The following is a 19,672-nucleotide window of genomic DNA, read 5'->3' on the forward strand; positions in this document are numbered from 1 at the left end:
GACCGCGATAGTTTTGTTTGCTTTTCTCGGGAGAAAGCGTTCCAGGCAGTTTCCTGAGCTTCGGCCCTCGACGTAGCAAAAGAGCCCGGGCGCCCACGCCGCTCTCGGGGTCTTCTACCGCCACCGGGACAAAGCCCTGGCAGGAGCTCCCGCCCCCCGCGAGCCGGACAGGGCGGAGGCTCCCCCGCCGCGCGCGCCGCACCGCTTCCCAGTCCCGGACCCGTCGCCTGCGCCTCCTCCTGGCGCGCCTCACGGTGCAGCGGGCTGTGGCCCCATGCGCCCGGCGGGAGGCGCCTCGGGATGTTTCCGTCTGGTCCTTCCCTCCGCCCCCCGCGCTGACTCCATCCGCTCCCCGCCCCCTGCTCGGAGCCGCCGCCACGCGGGAAGGGAGGGAGCCGGCCCCGAGACTGCATCATTCCGCACCGGCTGCTGCAGGGCCAGAGGGAGCAGGTGGAGCGAGCCAGCGAGCCGCGAGCCGGAGCGCGCCAGACCCAGGGCGAGACTGCAGTGACGCGGCCCGGGAGACATGGCGGCCGGGTGTCTCTGAATAAGCAGAATCCGGAGTCCCTCGCTGCCCCCGGCCGCCGCAGCCCGGGCCATGCCGCACGGCTGCTGACCGCACGCAGGGGCCGGCCCCGAGGACACATGCGGCGGCCTTTGCCGCCTCGCCCCTAACTCTCTGCCCTGTTCTCCATGTTGCATTTCTCGTCAGTTTCTCGGGCGGTGTAGCTGCCGCTGCCACCAGAGCCGGCGGGGCATCGCGCTGCTCATTCATCCGGCCGCACTTTCTTTTCCATTTCCACCCATCCCTTCCCATTTCCTTCTCCCTTTCCCCGCCAGCTTTGCATCCATCTCCCCCACCCCGTCACCCCCTCCTGCCTCCATCCACCGGGGCTATGGCCGCAGAAGAGGTATTGCAGACGGTGGACCATTATAAGACTGAGATAGAGAGGCTGACCAAGGAGCTCACGGAGACCACCCACGAGAAGATCCAGGCTGCCGAGTACGGGCTGGTGGTGCTGGAGGAGAAGCTGACCCTCAAACAGCAGTATGATGAACTGGAGGCTGAGTACGACAGCCTCAAACAGGAGCTGGAGCAGCTCAAAGAGGTGAGTTGCCTGTCACCTCTCCCTTTCCTGGCCCTCACTCCCCCCACCCGCAAGGCCCACTCATCATGATCAAGAAGTCATAAAAGAGGTGATTGAAAGGGCTGTTTCTTCTTCTAGGGCCCTTTGTTGGTTAAGAGAAGATTGAAAGAGTCCATTGTTTCCTCCCCCAAGAGAAAAATTGCCAAAGAAATGAATATATAATCTGGAATTTGGGAGGCAATGGCTGTTTGGCCTGCGGGGGAGGGAGATTAGTAAGAGTCGTCAAGTCTCAGCACTCTAAGACGACATTCAAGTGGGTTGGAATGTATAAATCAAACTTCTCAAACCGCTGTTATCTCAAACCCAGGTTTCAATGACAATTTCATAGTCCACAAAAGTGATGAGGTTTGTGCCTCGGGACCCACAATTTCAGGATGTAGACTGTGTGGCACCTCAGCTTTCCTCTGGATGTAACCACTCCTTGGTGAGAGAGGGAACTCCTCACCAATCCCATTTGACAAAGGCTAGGCAATCTTCATTCTGCCTGGCTTTAGTCATTCTTGTCATTGGGCTTCAGGAGAAAAACAACTTTGCTGGGTAATCCCACTGCCTTGATTTCACCTCGGAGAGAGGCTGGGCCATGCCCAAGTCTTATGAGGTCACCCTGACTAGAAAAAAATTGAACTCACCTACAAATAGTCTGAAAGAGTGGTGTATATCAAATACGTGGGTAGTGTTGCATTTCAAATGAGGCTCTTCTGGTTGAAATGATATATTTATAAAACCAGAATATCACAAATGGGTGATGTATAATGTCTCTTTAGTTTTTTGGTATTTGGCCTCTTTTAAAGCCTGTCCGATGTATGGGAGAAAACAATGAACGTGCTTTGATTTCCTGTCAGGCACTCTTAAGAACATACATGTTGTTTAAGTAACTAGGTCTTTTTTATCTGATTCTTGAGGCACTATGGGTAGCAAGTAACCACTTATAAATTTAAATGTAATATATTCTCCTTTTCTGTGTGTCAAGTCCTTATTTTTAGGTGCATATTGACATTTAAATGTTAATTATTGTTTGGCATATAATATCAAAAATCTATTTCTTATGAGTTTGGTTTTTCTTGGGAGGGGTCTTATGCTGTTACAGTTAAACGATGTGATTTATGACATACTGAATCAACTTGCCTTCCAATTTAGTATGTAATATGGTAAGCATTTATACTTTTAGATATGTCTTATTTTTATTTGGATGCTTGTCTACCAAAAAATAAATGTACTACCTATGATTAAAAATCTCAACTAGGAATCTAATTTTTGTGTGTGTCAGGCTGTAAATTTCTAGTTCATATTTTACTTACCATGTACCTGTCTGGTCTTAACAACAGCTGGACTTGTTTATATTTTCCAACTTAGATTAGGCTGACATGTTTAAATGCAGTGATGCTAAACCTTGTGAAGTGAGGAAGCAGGATGATGACTGTCATTCTCAGAGATGTTTTGATATTGTCTATACCTCTCAACACTGCTTTGCCAAGATAGGGAAGTGCAAACCAGAAAGTGGTAAGCCATCACCTTCTTGATAAAGGAGATGGACTTAATTTAATGAAATGTACCTCTTACTGACTTTCCTGCTTGATTTAAACAATCCTTCTAGGGATATTTCTGTCACTGCACTTACCTTGCATAGCAAACCTTAATGCAATTGTGTTTTGCCTTTGCTACACTATGAGCTTTGCATCCCAAGTCTTTAACACAAAAGCTAGCACACAGTGGGCATGAAATATTTTATGAAAGAATAAGTTTGTACTAAAAGAAGGCACACTTTTATCAAGCATTCACTAGTCAATATTGATTAGTGTTAGAGAAATACTAAGAAAGTTAGGATGTATAGGAAGTGACAGATGTTAATAAAACTACCTGTATTAGTTTCACCAGCAGTAATGAGAAAAATGTGAAAAAAACTTTTTGTAGGAATAATGTAACTGTGGTTTCTTAATACAGAATAATGCAAATACCAACTAAAATTTTTTCTATAAATATTTTAATATATATTTTGTTCTATATAGCAGGAGGTTAATAAAAATTGATCAGCATTATTTTTACTAAATGATTCTTGTTCATGTATTTATTTTCAGTTGCATTTAGCATAAGTGAAATTCAAGATTCCTAAAAAACTGGTTTATACAGTTATATAAAAATGTATTTTCGGTAATAAAATTATTGTAGCTGATTATTTGATAGTGAGGCCTATTATTTTTATTCTTTAAACATGGAATATACTTTAGTTGGAAATATAACTTAAATGAGTTAAATTGATTTCAAGTAATATTTCTTGTATGAAAAGTAAATCCAAAATAATTGTGCAAACTGAGGTGTTCCAACAGTAATACATAGAAGTCAGTTTTGAAAAATATTTCGTGAGTGTTTTGATTTTTCAAAAGGAAGTTTTGCTCATCAGGTATATATAGTAAATGATATTGCATTATATCTATAAAGCCAAGCATAAAATAAATCTTTGGCTTATTTCTAGGATCTTTGAACAAATATGATTTGTTTAAAAATAATTGAACCAGTTTATGGGAATGTCAACAGAAAACTACTGTATTAAGTCCAAATTGGACATTAGTAATTTGCAGTGTAGCAACATGGCTCAGTCTTTGCAGGTCATTTTGTTTTCCAGAGTCAGTACCGACCAATGTTGCTACCTTCCTTCCCAGGCTAGGTACTGCTGTGACAATAATGCAGGTCGGCAGTGTTGCCTAAAGATGTGCAAAATCAATAAGATGAAATTCATTAAATCTTTTTTCTAGTTATTTCTTCTCTCAACTCAATTGTTTTTTGACCTGGCCTGATGTTGTTTAGTGCTCTGCATGGACTACTGTAATTCAGCTCACAAAAGAACACACTTGAAAGAAAAGTACTAAGGATTTGAAAAAAGGATGACTTCTGACATCATCAGAATATTCTCCTTTTCATGATTCTTTGGGCAGCTGGACAGAGCAGTATGTCCACTAGAATACTTGAATCTGGTTTTGTGATTTCAGAAGTAACACTTGCTCTTCAGTGACCTGAGTGAGGGTCACCCATGCCCAGTTATGTTCAGGGCCTGGCTGATTATATGTTTGGGATGTACGTAAATCAGCACTGTGCGCCTGTCACCCAGGCCAGAATAGTGTTTGAAGAAGAGTCATAGCTCCAAAATAACCTGAAAACTAAAAATATACATATATAAAAATACCCTGGATCTTAAACTGAAGAGTTTTTTTTGAACTTAAAAATGGTTGAAATTTAAAATATTGTAAAGTTGAAAAAGAACCCCTTTAGAAAGGAATGATTCAGCATACTGGTGGCATTTTAAAAAGGAAATGTATCTGTGAGACAGCTTTAGAAAAGTTTTGCAGCTTGGATACCGTAAACTATGCACTAATGAGCTTCAACCCATTTTCTTGCTCATTTTGTCAACCCCGACACCAAGGATAGTTACCAGCTGCTGAAGAAGCACTTTCTGGACATTGGGCAGCTTTTCCTTTTGGAGCCAACTCTATGCTTTTTCAGGGTTATAGTTAAATCATTCAACACAAAAATATGTACTTATACAGTTTTAGAGCTTGTCACATTGGTGACCTGATGAATACCACTTAAATTACCTAGATTCCTCTTTAAGCAGAATTGTTCTCCCTTCAGATGCTTAGAAAGATTGTTAGTTTCTTTTATATCTTTAAGTTCTAAATCACGAAATCATATGGCAAGGAAAACCCCAGATTTCTTTTCCAATCTATGAATAAACATAAAGAGAAAGTTAATACTTAATTGATCTACCTGAACTATGATTTTTAACTTCTCTCATTGTTTTTATTTTTGTATTTTATTTTATTTTATTTTATTTTGAGATGGAGTCTCGTACTTTCACCCAGGCTGGAGTGCAGTGGTGCGATCTCGGCTCACTGCAAGCTCCGCCTCCTGGGTTCATGCTATTCTTCTGCCTCAGCCTCCCAAGTAGCTGAGACTACAGGCATCCGCCACCACACCCGGCTAATTTTTTGTATTTTTAGTAGAGACGCGCTTTCACCTTGTTGGCCAGGATGGTCTCGATGTTTTTAAAGAAAAAATATTTACATTTATCATCAAATTAATCTTAAAATCTAAAATACATTAAGATATGCTTTTGGAAACTGTTTACAAACAACCTCAACAAATAAACATCATCGCTTTCAATCACATCTCTTTTTTTCTGGACCCAGTTGCTCTAACTTGCACTATCCTTTCTTTTTTTTTTTTGAGATGGAGTTTCACTCTTGTTGCCCAGGCTGGAGTGCAATGGTGTGATCTCGGCTCACCACAAATTCTGCCTCTTGGGTTCAAGTGATTCTCTTGCTTCAGCCTCCCGAGTAGCTAGGATTACAGGCGTGTGCCACCACACCTGGCCAATTTCTTATTTTTAGTAGAGACAGGGTTTCTCCATGTTGGTGAGGTTGGTCTTGAACTCCTGACCTCAGGTGATCCGCCTGCTTCAGCCTCCCAAAGTGCTGGGATTACAGGCGTGAACCCCCACGCCCGGCCCCTTCTTTTTATTTCAAATCAAGATTTCGTCTCTGGCGAAGTCATTTCTCAGATATAACTTAGCAAGAATTTATCATCTTTTATCACATTCCCCATGTTTATGTGAACATGTATGACAGCGATGGTTTGAAGATTTCTTCAGAACTTTTTGCTTGCAAATATTTTGCCCTATCATCCCCTTAAATATACTTGTACTCATGGATATTGCTTTCCAAATTTGAAAATATGGTAATTAATTACTTGCATGTTGAAATATACATAAAGGACTTGCCCACACATAAGATTCTACCTGTAATTATGGCTTTGAGGAGAGGAGGGCATGAAGGGTTGCATAGTCCTAGTATTAAATAATTCATTATGCTAAAAGAGAATGCATGTAAAGTCAAGTGGCAGGAGATGCAATTGTGAAAGGGCCGTGGCCACATTTTGTCTTGGGGATGTGGAGCCATTGAAAATAAATGAAACAGTCACTGTGTTTAATCTCATGAGTCTTCAAAACAATTCAGAGGGCTTACTGCTCATTTTTACTGATAAGAAGATAATAAAAATAATAAAGCATTGACTTAGTTACAAGGCTCCATTTAGAACCAGGTTCTTTACAAGCCTTGCCTCTAATTCATGTAGCAATCCTTACTCAAGGTAGGTGTTTCTTGCATTATACAGAAGAGGAAACTGGGTCTTAGAGAGGTTTAGGGCTCTTCCCAGGGCCACAAAACTAAATGATGAAACTTGGAAGAAGCCCACTTTTTTTTCACTGCATCGTACTACCTTAGAATGTGAAACATCTCTGCCAAGTCTACAAGTGCAGTATAGAAGGTTATGGTGATGGTCATAGTGGGTGGATTGAGGCTGTGTAGTGGAACAGACAGTGGCAGTAGGGATCGTGAGGAGGAGGCACATCTAAGAGCTATTTGGGAGGTAGGGTGGAACAGGCATTGGATGTTACTGTATGTGGAAAGTGAGGAAGACAGTGGAGTTGAGAATCTTCTCAGGCTGGATAGGAGGTGGTTCTATTTACAAAGGAAGATATTATGGGGCAGAGCAGATTTAGAGGGTGAAATTGATGCTCAAGTTACATGAGTTTCTGTTGTTTTTGACACAGGGTCTCTCTCTGTCACCCATGCTGGAGTGCAGTGGTACTGTTACAGCTCACTGCAACCTCAACCATCCTGGCTCAAGTGATCCTCCCACCTCAGCCTCACAAGGAGCTGGGACTGCAGACCCATGCCACCATGCCTGGCTAATTTTTTTTTGAGACTGAGTCTCCCTCTGTTTCCCCGGCTGGAGTGCAGTGGCATGATCTCAGCTCACTGCAACCTTTGCCTCCTGGGTTCAAGCGATTCTCCTGCCTCAGCCTCCCAAGTAACTGGGACTACAGGAGCATACCACCATGCTTGGGTAATTTTTTTTTTTTTTTTTTTTTGAGCTGGAATCTCGCTCTATCACCCAGGCTGGAGTGCAGTGGTCTGATCTCAGCTCACTGCAACCTCCGCCTCCCAGGTTCAAGCGATTCTCCTGCCTCAGCCTCCTGAGTAGCTGGGAGTACAGGTGCCTGCCACCATGCCTGAATAATTTTTTTTTTCCAAGACAGAATCTCGTTCTGTCGCCTAGGCTGGAGTGCAGTGGCGCAATCTCGGCTTACTGCAACGTCTGCCTCCCGGGTTCAAGTGATTCTCCTGCCTCAGCCACCTGTAGATGGGATTATAGGCGCACGCCACCACGCCTGGCTAGTTTTTGTATTTTTTTTAGTAGAGACGGAGTTTCACCATGTTGGCCAGAGTGGTCTTGATCTTCTGACCTTGTGATCCACCCACATTGGCCTCCGAAAGTGCTGGGATTATAGGCGTGAGCCACTGCGCCCAGCCTAATTTTTGTACTTTTAGTAGAGAGAGGATTTCAAACATGTTGCCCAGGCTGGTCTGAAATTCCTGAGCTCGAATGGTCTGCCTGTCTTGCCCTCGTAAAGTGTGGGTGTGAGCCATCGTGCCTAGCCACATAAGTCCTTTTAATTCATGTTTTCTTTGCTGGGGAAGCATACATTGCATGATAGATTCAGATACTCAACTTTCTTTTTTTTCTTTTTTTGAGATGGGGTCTCATTTTGTCACCCAGGCTGGAGTACAGTGGTGTGATCATGGCTTACTGCAGCCTTGACCTCCTGGGCTTGAGCAATCCTCATGCCTCAGCCCCCAATTAGCTGGGACTACAGGCGCACACCGCCACGCCTGACTAATTTTTGTATTTTTTTTGTAGACACAGGGTTTTGCCATGTGAGCCAGGTTGGTCTAGAACTCTTGAGCTAAAACAGTCTGCCTGCTTTGGCCTCCCAAAGTGCTAGGATTACAGGCTAACTTTCAATTTAATAAAAAAAATTAATTTGTGCAATTAGTTGTTATTTTACAGAAGCCTAATTTCTAGAATATAGGATATAAACAATTTAATAATGTTTTCACCAGTTAGTTTGATTGCCTTCTAAATTAGGAAAAATGAAAACAAATAAATGATGGGCAAAATAGCTGAGTGGGGACAGTGAGGTCTAAGAAGGCAGCCTAAGTGGAAAATTAGCCTTTACTCACCCTTTAGGGTTATGGGGGCTGGGAGCAACAGTCCTCACTGCTCACTGACTAATCTTTATTAATCTTATTTAATCTTTATTGAAGATGCATTAGCATTTTAAATTTAAGTGGGTTTTTTTCCTCTTTTTTTTTTGGTGGGGGGTGTGGGCGGTGCGGGAGTCTCAATATGTTGACCAGGCTGGTCTTGAACTCCTGGCCTCAAGCGATTCTCTCTCCTCAGCCTCCCAAAGTGCTGGGATTACAGGCGTGAGCCATTGCACCCAGCCTTTTCTATTTTTTCATTTCAAGAGTTTGCTTTTTAAGAATTAAAATTGTGTAATTATGACAGTTTTTATTGCAGTACTCCAAGCTAGAGAAAAGCATATATAAATTAATAGTTTTCCCTTCTTCTCCCACAGTTCTGTCTCTGTTGTTAACACTTTGCTGAGTATTCTTCTGTACTTGTTTTAAATGTCTTTAAACATATAGGCAGGGTTTTTGTGTGTGTGGTGTTTGTTTTGTTTTTTTTTTTATTTTTATTTTTGCTGTTTTTCTTCCTTTGTTTTTATAAAAACAGGATCTTGCAGCCTGGTGTTTTAAATTTAGTAGTATGTCCTTTCAAAAGGCAGGTATTTACGAGACAAAGCTGCATTTTTAAAGCACTGGTGAAGTGTGAAGAAAATGAGACCGATTAGGGAAGAAAACCGGAGAAGCTCAGAGTTTGGGTGACCCTGGGGATGTGGGAAGGTGGTGTAAATGGTACCCTGAGGGTAGCATGGATGGTAAGTGAAAGAGGAAAAGGTGTAGGTTTGCATAAAAGAAACTGATGGAATTTGGATGCCCCATAGCAGACCCATGTAATGATACCAGGGGAAAAGATGGACAGTTTTGTGGGTAGATTAGCAGTGATTTTGATTCCTTGTCTTGTTGGCTGCTGATGGAGATACATGTATCAGCATAATACCTGGCTGGTTTCCATGGCCAGCAAGAGCCAGTCCTGCAGTGTGACCACATCCTGTCCATTCTGGGTCTTGGTGGCAAGCCAGGATGATTCAGGCAGTTGGGCTTTATTACGTTATCCCTTCTTTGCCCTCTGAAAGCTGAGTTTTGAAATAGTTAGGATCTTGTACAACATCTCAGATTCAGCATGCTGTGCAGGAGGTGGGGAGAAAAGGGTACAAAAGAGGAAAATGTTCAGTGAAGGTGTTATTACAATGGAGGGGAATATGAAAGTGGAAATTGATACCTTTTCCTCTTGGGATTTAATTATGTCTATAAAATTAAGGTGTTGCAATACATAATCTCTGTGATTTTTTTTTTTTTTACCAGCTCTAAATCTCTTAGATGGCTGTGTTTTAGAGCTACATGTTCTGCTTATTTACTGCCTGTACATTTCAAATTCATTCAATATTTTTCCAAAGTACAGAATAGTTTTGCCTAGTTGCAGTAATTTTCACCTAGACTTCAGGGATCTTTCATCAACTCTTTTATGTATTTTTTCTCCTTTGTTTTTCCACTCTGATCATTCAGTTCTAGCCAAGATAATCCACCTTATTTTAGCACTTGTGCTATGTCTCTCTCTCTCTCTCTCTGTGTGTGTGTATATATATATATATATATATATATATAATTTTGAGATGGAGTCTCACTCTGTCGCTCTGACTGAAGTGCAGTGGTGCGATTACAGCCCACTGCAGCCTTGACCTCATAGGTTCCAGTGATCCTCCCACCTCAGCCTCCAGAGTAGCTGGGACCACAGGTGCACACCACCATGCTGGCTATTTTTTTTTTTAACCTGATTTTGTTTCTACTGGAGGCTCAGGTGGCCCAACTAATTTTTAGAAATTATTATTTGCAGAGATGAGGTTTTGTTATGTTGCTCAGGCTGGTCTCGAACTTCTGGGCTCAAGTGATTCTCCCACCTCAGCCTCCCAAAGTGTTGGGATTGTAGGTGTAAACTACTGTGCCTGGCCTTCTACATTTTTTTTTTTTTTAACCATTTCGTAGTTCCCTTTTTCTTTGAACACTTGGTCCAAACTCACTTTTCTTCTGGATTCATGTTTTCTGATCTCACCTATTATGTTATAGAACTGATATGTTAGGTTTGTTTTCATTGATGCATTTGTACTTGGCTTCAGAAAGCAGAACAAGGCCCTGTGAGTCACTAGGAGCCAGATTTTGGATCAAAATAAATCACTTTCTGACAAGTATAGTTGTCTAGTAATGGAATGAGGCAGGCTTCTTAGGAAGTAATGAATTCCCTGGCACCAAAAGGGAGAAGCTAGTGAGCCACTTGCTGAGAATACTCTATGGGGAGTTGTCCTTAGGAAGGGATATGTCTAGAATGATCTCTAAGCTTCCTTCTTATTTGGATTTCTTTGATTTTATCATTCCAGGTGTTCCAAATAATTTGATAAGTTTATGTTTTTTATACTTTTCCCACCACCAGAGCACAGTGTTTCCAACATGGTTAAATTGTTCTGCTTTAATGTTTGGCATTTCACACTATTTGATGACTGTAAACGTTTGGAATGTTTTCAGGATGTCTCAAAACTTTATTTTGATTTATGTTTTGCTTTATTTTCAGAAGAAAACTAATGGGTAATATAAAGCTTTAAGATGAGTGCATCTCTAAATTTGGAGAGCTTTCAGTGAAACTATACATTTTGAAGCTACGTGGTTGCATTGAGGGAGGTCTACAGCCTCCAGAATCTTCCTTTTCACACACACATGGGCACATGTATATGTGCATGATTTTATATTTTGTCATTTACGCTTAGTCCTATATATATATATATGCACACATATATACACATATATATACACACACATATATACACATATATACACACACATATATATACACATATATATACACACACATATATACACACACATATATATATATATATATATATTTTTTAGACCGTATTTCGCTCTCTTTGTCCAGGCTGGAGTACAATGGCACGATCTCAGCTCACCGCAATCTCCACCTCCCGGTTTCAAGCAATTCTCCCGCTTCAGGCTCCCGAGTAGCTGGGATTACAGGCATGCACCACCATGCCCAGCTAATTTTGTATTTTTAGTAGAGACAGGGTTTCTCCATGTTGGTCAGGCTGGTCGCGAACTCCTGACCTCAGGTGATCTGCTCGCCTTGGCCTCCCACAGTGCTGGGATTACAGGCGTGAGCCACCGCACTGGCCCGCTTAGTCCAATATTTTATTTTATTTTATGTATTTATTTTTTTTGAGATGGAGTCTCACTCTGTCGCCCAGGCTGGAGTGCAGTGGCGTGAACTCGGCTCACTGCAAGCTCCGCTTCTCTGGGTTCACGCCATTTTCCTGTCTCAGCCTCCCAAGTAGCTGGGACTACAGGTGCCCGCCACCACACCTGGCTAATTTTTGTATTTTTAGTACAGATGGGGTTTCACCGTGTTAGCCAGGATGGTCTCGATCTCCTGACCTTATGATCTGCCCGCCTCGGCCTCCCAAAGTGCTGGGATTACAGGTGTGAGCCACCGTGCCTGGCCTAGTCCAATATTTTATAATCTGAATTGTCAACTAGTCAGGCCCCAGAATCTGTGGGTTCAGCATCCTTGGATTCTGCATCCTTGGATTGAAAATATTTGGAAAAAAATTGCATCTGTACTAAACATATACAGGCTTTTTTTGGTCATTGTTCCCTGAATAATTCAGCATAACAGCTATTTACCTAGCATTTACATCGTATTAGGTATTATAAGTAATCTAGAGATGATTTAATGTATACTGGAGGATGTGTGTAGGTTACATGCAAATACTACACTATTTTATCTCAGAGACTTGAGCATCTGTAGATTTTGGTATCTGCAGGGGGTCCTGGAACCCCCACACCCTCACCCAGACTGAGGGATGACTGTATTTACGTTGTATACCACTCTGATATTTTCTTTTTGCTTTAGATTGTCCATTACCTCTTCATCTGTTTCATTTATTCATTCAAAAATTTGTATTGAGTGGCTACTGTGTTGGGCATGGTGCCACTTGCTGGAGATACAGCCGTTGAACAAGACAGACCCGACGGAGCTGCCTGGGTGGAGCTTATGTTTCAGACTGGGAAGAGAGTCAACGAACATCCACACATATTTCAGTTGTGAGAGGTGCCATGAGGGAAGAGACAGACTGGCTGGGGAAAGCGTGATCAGGCAGTCTTCCCCAGGAGGTGAGACTTGAGCCCAGACCTGAATGATGACAAGGAGCCAGTCATGTGGAGACTGGGGAATGTGATTTTTAAGAAGAGGACAAGTGCCAAGATCTGCGAACTCTGTTGTAGTTGTTAGAGGAAGTGATGGGTTACCATGCTCTGTAAAAATGACCATTCATATTTGAAATATGACCATTCTGTAACACAGTGTATTGCCTACTGGATTTTTCTAATGAGGTATTGGGTCTCAACATTGGAAATGTTTGAGCAGAGCCTGGATATCTCCCTGAGGTCTTCTCTGAGAAGAGGTGGGTGGGAACCAGTGACTTTCAATACAGACTGTATGTTAGAATCACCTGGGTGATTTATAAAACTACTGCTGCCTGGACCCCACTCCGGGAGAGTTAAATCACTCATTGGAAGTGGAGCCTGGCTTCAGCATGCGAATCCCACTTCCCTTAGAGATGCAGCCAGGGTAAAGAAGCCCTCTTCTATATTTCCAACTTGAGAAATAAATGACCACATGGGCGTAGAAGTGTTTAGTAAGAAAATCTGGTTCCAGGTGCAGTGGCTCATGCCTGTAATCCCAGCATTTAGGGAGACCAAGGCGGATGGATCATATGAGGCCAGGAGTTTGAGACCAGCCTGACCAATGTGGCGAAACTCCATCTCTATTAAAAATACAGAATTAGCTGGGCATGCTGGCATGTGCCTGTAGTCTCAGCTACTTGGGAGACCGAGGCATGAGAATCGCTTGAACCCAGGAGGTGGAGGTTGCAGTGAGCTGAGATTGTGCCACTTCACTCCAGCTTGGGCGACAGAACAAGACTCTGTCTCAAAACAAAACAAAACAAGACAAAAAACTGGGAAGTTATGAGCTAATACATAAACCTTTCATTGTACAGTCTTTTAAAATTTGTTGTTTCTACTTTCTGAAAATGAAAATATTAAATCCTTCCCGAAAACAGAAAATATCAAAAACTTAAACTGCATTAGACAGATATATGTTAAATTTGAGTGCATTTAATTTTCTATTCTTGAGTATTGTTTAAAGTGTCTTTTAAAAGTTCTCTCTTATTGTGTCTATTTATTTTATTCTGTTTGCAGTTTTTATGCCAACTTTACACATTTTTAAATAGAATATTTAAAAAGAATTTTTTTTGAAGGATTGATCTCTAACTTCTCGGTGACTTATAGTTGTTCTTTTGGTTGTACATCTTTACTGTTTTCCAACATTTTAAGGAGAAAAAGCACTACTCTAAAATGTAATATTTAACTGCTGTGTTTCTATCTTTAAATTTAGAATTGAAAATGAGAACCTGTTTACATTTATGGGAGCAATAGCAATATATGTACAATAACAGTAGCAATTTCCTTAAGAATGTTTTGTTGCAGTTTGGCGTGGGTCTGTAATAGAAGGTTCAGAATGATGGGTCTTTGTTTTTCTCTTGCATACTGCAGAGTAATGTGGAATCAAATACCACTATTGAAGAGCTCTTAGTCATCAATTTTTGAAACTGAAAGAGGTTTATATTGTAAGAAGGATGGGCCCTGTTGATAAGCCTCACTGATTGCTACTTTCTAGATGGTTTTAGGAGATATTTTGAAGTTGACCTTGTGTGAGGTTACTGGATGAAAACAGCATGAGTTTAATCTTGTACATGACTTCTTTTGTTGAGCTGGAGATACTATTATCTTGCAGATTATCTCTTTGGCACGCACGACCATTTCTTTTTGTCTTTTAAATCACAAACTGGCTTTCTTTCTGCTAAGGTTGGTGTGCTTAGATTCTTTAAGCTCCAAATCTCAAGAAAATATAGGAAGGAAAATCAACCATTAGAGAGAGAGAAAAAAAAAAAAAGAAAAAATATAATGTGCTCCAAACCGATTATAAATAGCTTTTGAATTATTGGCTCCATAGATTTTTTTTGAGACGGAGTCTCGCCCTGTTGCCCAGGCTGGAGTGCAGTGGCGTGATCTCAGCTCACTGCAACCACCGCCTCCTGGGTTCAAGTGATTCTCCTGCTTCAGCCTCCTGAGTAGCTGGGATTACAGGTGTGTGCCACCATGCCTGGCTAAGTTTTTGTTTCTTTAGTAGAGACGGGGTTTCACCATGTTGGCCAGGCTGGTCTCGAACCTCTGACCTCGTGATCCACCTGTCTCAGAGTGCTGGGATTACAGGTGTGAGCCACAGCGCCTGGCATCCATAGATAATTTTTTAAAATTCATACCAGATCTTAATTAATGTTGGCATTAAAAACTAATGGTGGCTCATGCCTGTAATCCCAGCATTTTGGGAGGCCAAGGCGGGTGGATCACCTGAGGTCAGGAGTTCAAGACCAGCCTGGCCAACATGGTGAAACCCCCTCTCTACTAAAAATACAAAAATTAGCTGGATGTGATGGTGCGTGTCTGTAATCCCAGCTACTTGGGAGGCTGAGGCAGAAGAATCTCTTGAACCTGGGAGGCAGAGGTTGCAGTGAGCCGAGATCACTCCATTGCACTCCAGCCTGGGTGAGAGTCTTGTTCTGTCTCCAAAAAAAATAAATAAATAAAAATTAAAATAAAAATGCTGAGGTGGGAGGATGGCTTGAGCCCAGGAGGCAGAGAGAGACTGCAGACAGCCAAGATCGCAACACTGCACTCCAGCTTGGCGACAGAACAAGACTCCATCTCAAACAAACAAACAAACAAACAAAGAAAAACTAACTACGGTTAATGATATAGTGATCTGAACAACAGAAGATCTCAGTTTGTCAATTTTTTTTTTTTTTTTTTTTGAGACAGGTTCTCACTCTCTTGCCCAGGCTGGAGTGCAATGGTGCAATCTCGGCCTCCTGAGTAGCTGGGACTACAGGTGTGAGTCATCATGCCCAGTTAATTTTTTTGTGTTTTTTGTAGAGACAGTGGTCTCACAGTGTTGTGCAGGCTCGTCTCAAACTGTTGGACTCAAGCCATCTACCTGCCTCAGCCTCCAAAGGTGCTGGGATTACAGGTGTGTACCACTGCACCCAGCCTCAGTTTGCTAATATTTTACAATAATTTAGAAGTAGAACCCTTTCTTATGGCTGGGCACGGTGGCTCACACCTGTAATCCCAGCACTTTGGGAGGCCGAGGCGGGCGGATCACGAGGTCAGGAGATCGAGACCATCCTGGCTAACGTGGTGAAACCCCCGTCTCTATGAAAAATACAAAAAATTAGCCGGGCATGGTGGCGGGCGCCTGTAGTCCCAGCTACGTAGGAGGCTGAGGCAGGAGAATGGCGTGAACCCGGGAGGTGGAGCTTGCAGTGAGCTGAGATCGTGCCACTGCACTCCAGCCTGGGTGACAGAGCAAGACTCCGTTTCAAAAAAAAACAAACAAACAACAACAAAAAAGTAGAACCCTTTCTTAAGAGCATTCTCAGGTCTTCTATCTTAATTACTGTAGTTATTTCCAGTCATGTTTTATAATCAGGTGCTATTTTTCATTGTGGCATAATAAGTAATATATTTTTGTAAATCATGTTGAAGTGCTTGGGACAATACAAGCAATTATTTGCTAAAATTTAGACCAGGGTCTCAAAACAACAATTACATTTTTAGATAATGGTCACAGTAAGTCTTTTCAGAAAAAAGCAACGAAGAAAGCTCTAGACCAATGAGATTTTAGTCATCATTAATCAATGCCAAGCGAAAAAATCTTAAGATGTATTTAAATTTGTGATGCCAGTGTGATTCAGAAATTTGAAAAATGGATTTCAAAGTAATGCTGTGAGCAGATAAGTCATTGTGTAAACATAACTAATGGTTCATTCATTCATTCCTACAATAATGATTCAGTGTCAGATTTGGGTGTTGAGAATACAGCAGAGAACAAACACAACAGAAGGTCCATATTGGTGGAGCCTACATTTTGTGGGGGAAGAGAGATGATAAACAAAATGAATGAGTAAAGTAGATAGCATGTTAGATCGTCCAAAATGCTATGGGGGGAAAATACCCTGGGAATAGGGAGATGGCATATGAAGTGGAAGAAGGTTATGATTTTCAATAGAGGGATCAGAGAAAGCCTCATTGAGAAGACACACTAAGGAGGCCATGTGGCTGGAGGGGACTGAGTTAGGGGGTGAATAGTAGGTGAGACCAGAGGAGGCCGCATGATGTAGCAGCTTCTAGATTATCAGGACTTTGGCTTTTGCTCTGAGTGAGATGGGAAACTTTCAGAGAGCTTTGAGCAAAAAAGTCACAATGTTCTGCACTTTTTCCCTCATTGAGATAACCTCTGCATATATTCAAGCACGACTAAGACCCTCTTCAGGGAAAAGAAGTTTTCATTAACTCAATATCCCATGAGGTATATGGCATTCTCTTCCTTCCCACCATAGCAGGTGTTTAATAGATGGTTTTATGGTATTGCACTGATTTAGGCTGGGAAAAAAGTAAAGATGAAGTTATTAAGACAGCCAGCTGTGGTCGGGCACAGTGGCTCACGCTGGTAATCCCAGCAGTTTGGGAGGCTGAGGTGGGCAGATCACCTGAGGTCAGAAGTTCAAGACCAGCCTGGCCAACATGGTGAAACCCCATCTCTATTAAAAATACAAAAAATAAGCCAGGCGTGGTGGCAGGTGCTTGTAATCCCAGCCACCTGGGGGCCGAGCCAGGAGAATCGCTTGAACCTGGGAGATGGAGGTTGCAGTGAGCCAAGATAGCGCCACTGCACTCCATCCTGGGCGATAGAGCGAGACTCCGTCTCAAAAGAAAAAAAAAGACAGCCAGTTATTTGAAAAGAGGTTGGAGTAGACCACTTGTTTTAAAAATAACCATTTGTTTGCCTAGATTAAACCCATTTACTCAAAAGACACTGCGCTGACTTGCCTGGTTCCTTGTACCTGAATCTTTACCTAAGTGTCTTGTACTCTCTGTCCTTTGTTCTCCATAATGCGAGCCATCCAGTAGACCCTAGCCAAAGGGGACATAAAGACAGTCTCAACATTGTATTACTGGTTCTGTGCTACAGTTGTCATTCAGGTTCTTGAGAAAATGGAATGAATGCCTGTTATTCATTTATTTATTAAATCTTTAGAGAGCATCATCTATATGCCAGGTATTATGCAGGCAATACAAAAATTAGGAAGACATGATCTTTATTTTTAAGTTACTTATTTGTGGTTGGAGGCAACAGAGATAAATGAATTGTGATATTTTACTGGAAACAATATAGGTTTTTGAGTTAAGAACAGACTGTGTTTGAAATCCCTTTAGCAGCTATGTGACCTTAGGCCAATATTTGAAATGATGTGAATGTTGGTTTCCTCCTCAGTAAAATGGAGAACGATAATAACTATAAGTGGTAAGGAAAAATGCATGTGAAGGATTTAATACAGTACCTGACACATGACAAGCACTTGATAAATGATGGATGTAATGGTGACAATAATAGTAATAATAATAAAATAATAATTTGTTGGCTGTGCTTGATAGGAGTGGAGGGTAGCAAACTCAGCTTGAATCAGAGTAATCTCCCTGATCAGGCAACACTTGAGGGGGCTTTGAAGAATAAGTAGGGATTTTCCAGGGAGAGAAGAGGGGCAAAGTCATTCAGGAAGATGAAACAGCCTGTAGAGGAGGGAAGGCTGGAGAGAGTGCTGCTTGTCAGTGTCTGTGTTGTTGCAGCAGGGAGGTAGATGGAGTGGGGTGAGAGGGGAGGTGAGCCTGGAGAGATGGTTTGGGGCCAGATGGGGAAAGCCATGTGATGGGGCTTGTCAGTTTCTGCCAGCCAAGGCTTCAGCATAGCTGACTGTAACAAAGTTGGGAAGGCCTTGCTTTTGAGAGCCAGACCAGGAGTACCTCTGACTAACAAGGGGTGTGGGAGGATCTGCTGCTCCCATGCCCTCCTTCGTGTGTTTTAAGTCTGTTTGAACCTTCTGGGCTCCTGTGAATTAGGGAGTGGCAGCTCCTCAGTCTAACTCCTGTTGTGACCAGGTTGCCTAATTGGCCCTTTGGTTTGGGCGCCCACTGTCCTTCTGCGTGGTTGGATAGATGCTGCTCCCAATGTCCCTGATCTCTTATAGACCCCTCTGATTCTCCACTCTTGGCTTTGAGAGCCCCTGATGCCCTGCAGTCTTGACTGAGCTTCTAATGGTTGATCAGACCCTTGAATGTTGAGCTCTTTCCATACTAGACTTGAATATTCTGCCCATTTGATTTGTTAATTAGGATTCATTGGCTGTTTCTCTGCTCTCCTCTTTTCTCTCTGTTCCTGCTGGTTCAAGTTTAACCTCCATTTTCTTTCTCCTCTGGGAAGTTTCCCTTATGCCTCTTGAACAGGGTCAAGAGCTCTTAGGAGCTCAAATTTACACTGTATATCATGAGAAAAGCATTGAAAGTTTCAAAGCAGGAGAGTGACATAATTAGCTTTATGTTTTAAAACGGATTTTTGACTTTAGATTCTGGCAATACAGTGGTCCTGTGGTCTAAGACCTCTGACTAACCTTCCTGCTGGCAACAATTAAAAATGCTGAGTGCAATAAAAAACTAGCCCTTAAATTGAATGAATGAGTCAACTACTTGGTAAGGATGCTCAGAGGCTAAAACTGAATCAAAGCAGGAACTCTTAGAAGTAAGCAGTGTGTTGGCTAGGCACAGTGGCTCAGCCTGTAATCCCAACACTTTGGGAGGCCAAGGCAGGTGGATCACTTGAGCTCAGGAGTTTGAGACCTGCCGGGGCAACATGGCAAGACCCTGTCTCTAAAAAAAAAAAAAAAAATGCCAAAATTAGGCAGACATGGTGGCACACACCTGTAGTCCCAGCTGCTCGGGAGCTTGAGGTGGGAGAATTGCTTGAGCCCAGGAGGTAGAGTTTGCAGTTAGCTGAAATTGTGTCACTGCACTCCAGCCTGGGCAACAGAGCAAGACTCCATCTCAAAAAAAAAAAAAAAAAAAAAAGTAAGCAATGCATCAGATCTGACTTTTGCCTTGAATGCATTTGCTGAATCAGTATTGGTTCAATACTGAGCATTAGTTTTCCGGCCACTTAGAGTAGAGGAAATAGGAGATAAAGGCTAGAATCTCCCCAGATTTGGGCTGCAGAAGACCCTACAACTATTGTGGGGGGAACTGGATGTGGTAGGAAAAATTGTATACCTCTTTTCAGACTTCATACCCCACCAATGGGCTCTTACCACGGTTTGCAGACTGTTCACACCGAGTGTGTGTAGAAAGGATGAAATCTTAAGATTAGAATGAGAGTGAACGCAGGTTGGTCATGCCTGAAGCTCTCTTTGAAGACACTCGCTATCATGGCGG

General features: G+C 42.3%; 1 protein-coding gene across 15 annotated transcripts in view; it reads left to right on the forward strand.

Annotated features, from left to right (window-relative positions):
• Positions 1-345: 345 nt before the first annotated feature.
• The window catches only part of BICD1 (BICD cargo adaptor 1), a 274,370-nt gene continuing 255,043 nt past the window's right edge, over positions 346-19,672 (forward strand). For 12 of the 15 annotated variants that reach the window (XM_063712107.1, XM_002823090.4, XM_054527085.2 and 9 more), the window contains exon 1: positions 610-1,109. In XM_063712107.1, coding sequence (XP_063568177.1) covers positions 897-1,109 — 213 coding nt within the window. In that variant the 5' untranslated portion in view covers positions 610-896. The other 3 variants (XM_054527083.2, XM_054527084.2, XM_054527082.2) reach the window with 3 other exon arrangements.

This window comes from Pongo abelii, chromosome 10, assembly GCF_028885655.2.
Source record: "Pongo abelii isolate AG06213 chromosome 10, NHGRI_mPonAbe1-v2.0_pri, whole genome shotgun sequence".
Taxonomy (NCBI): domain Eukaryota; kingdom Metazoa; phylum Chordata; class Mammalia; order Primates; family Hominidae; genus Pongo; species Pongo abelii.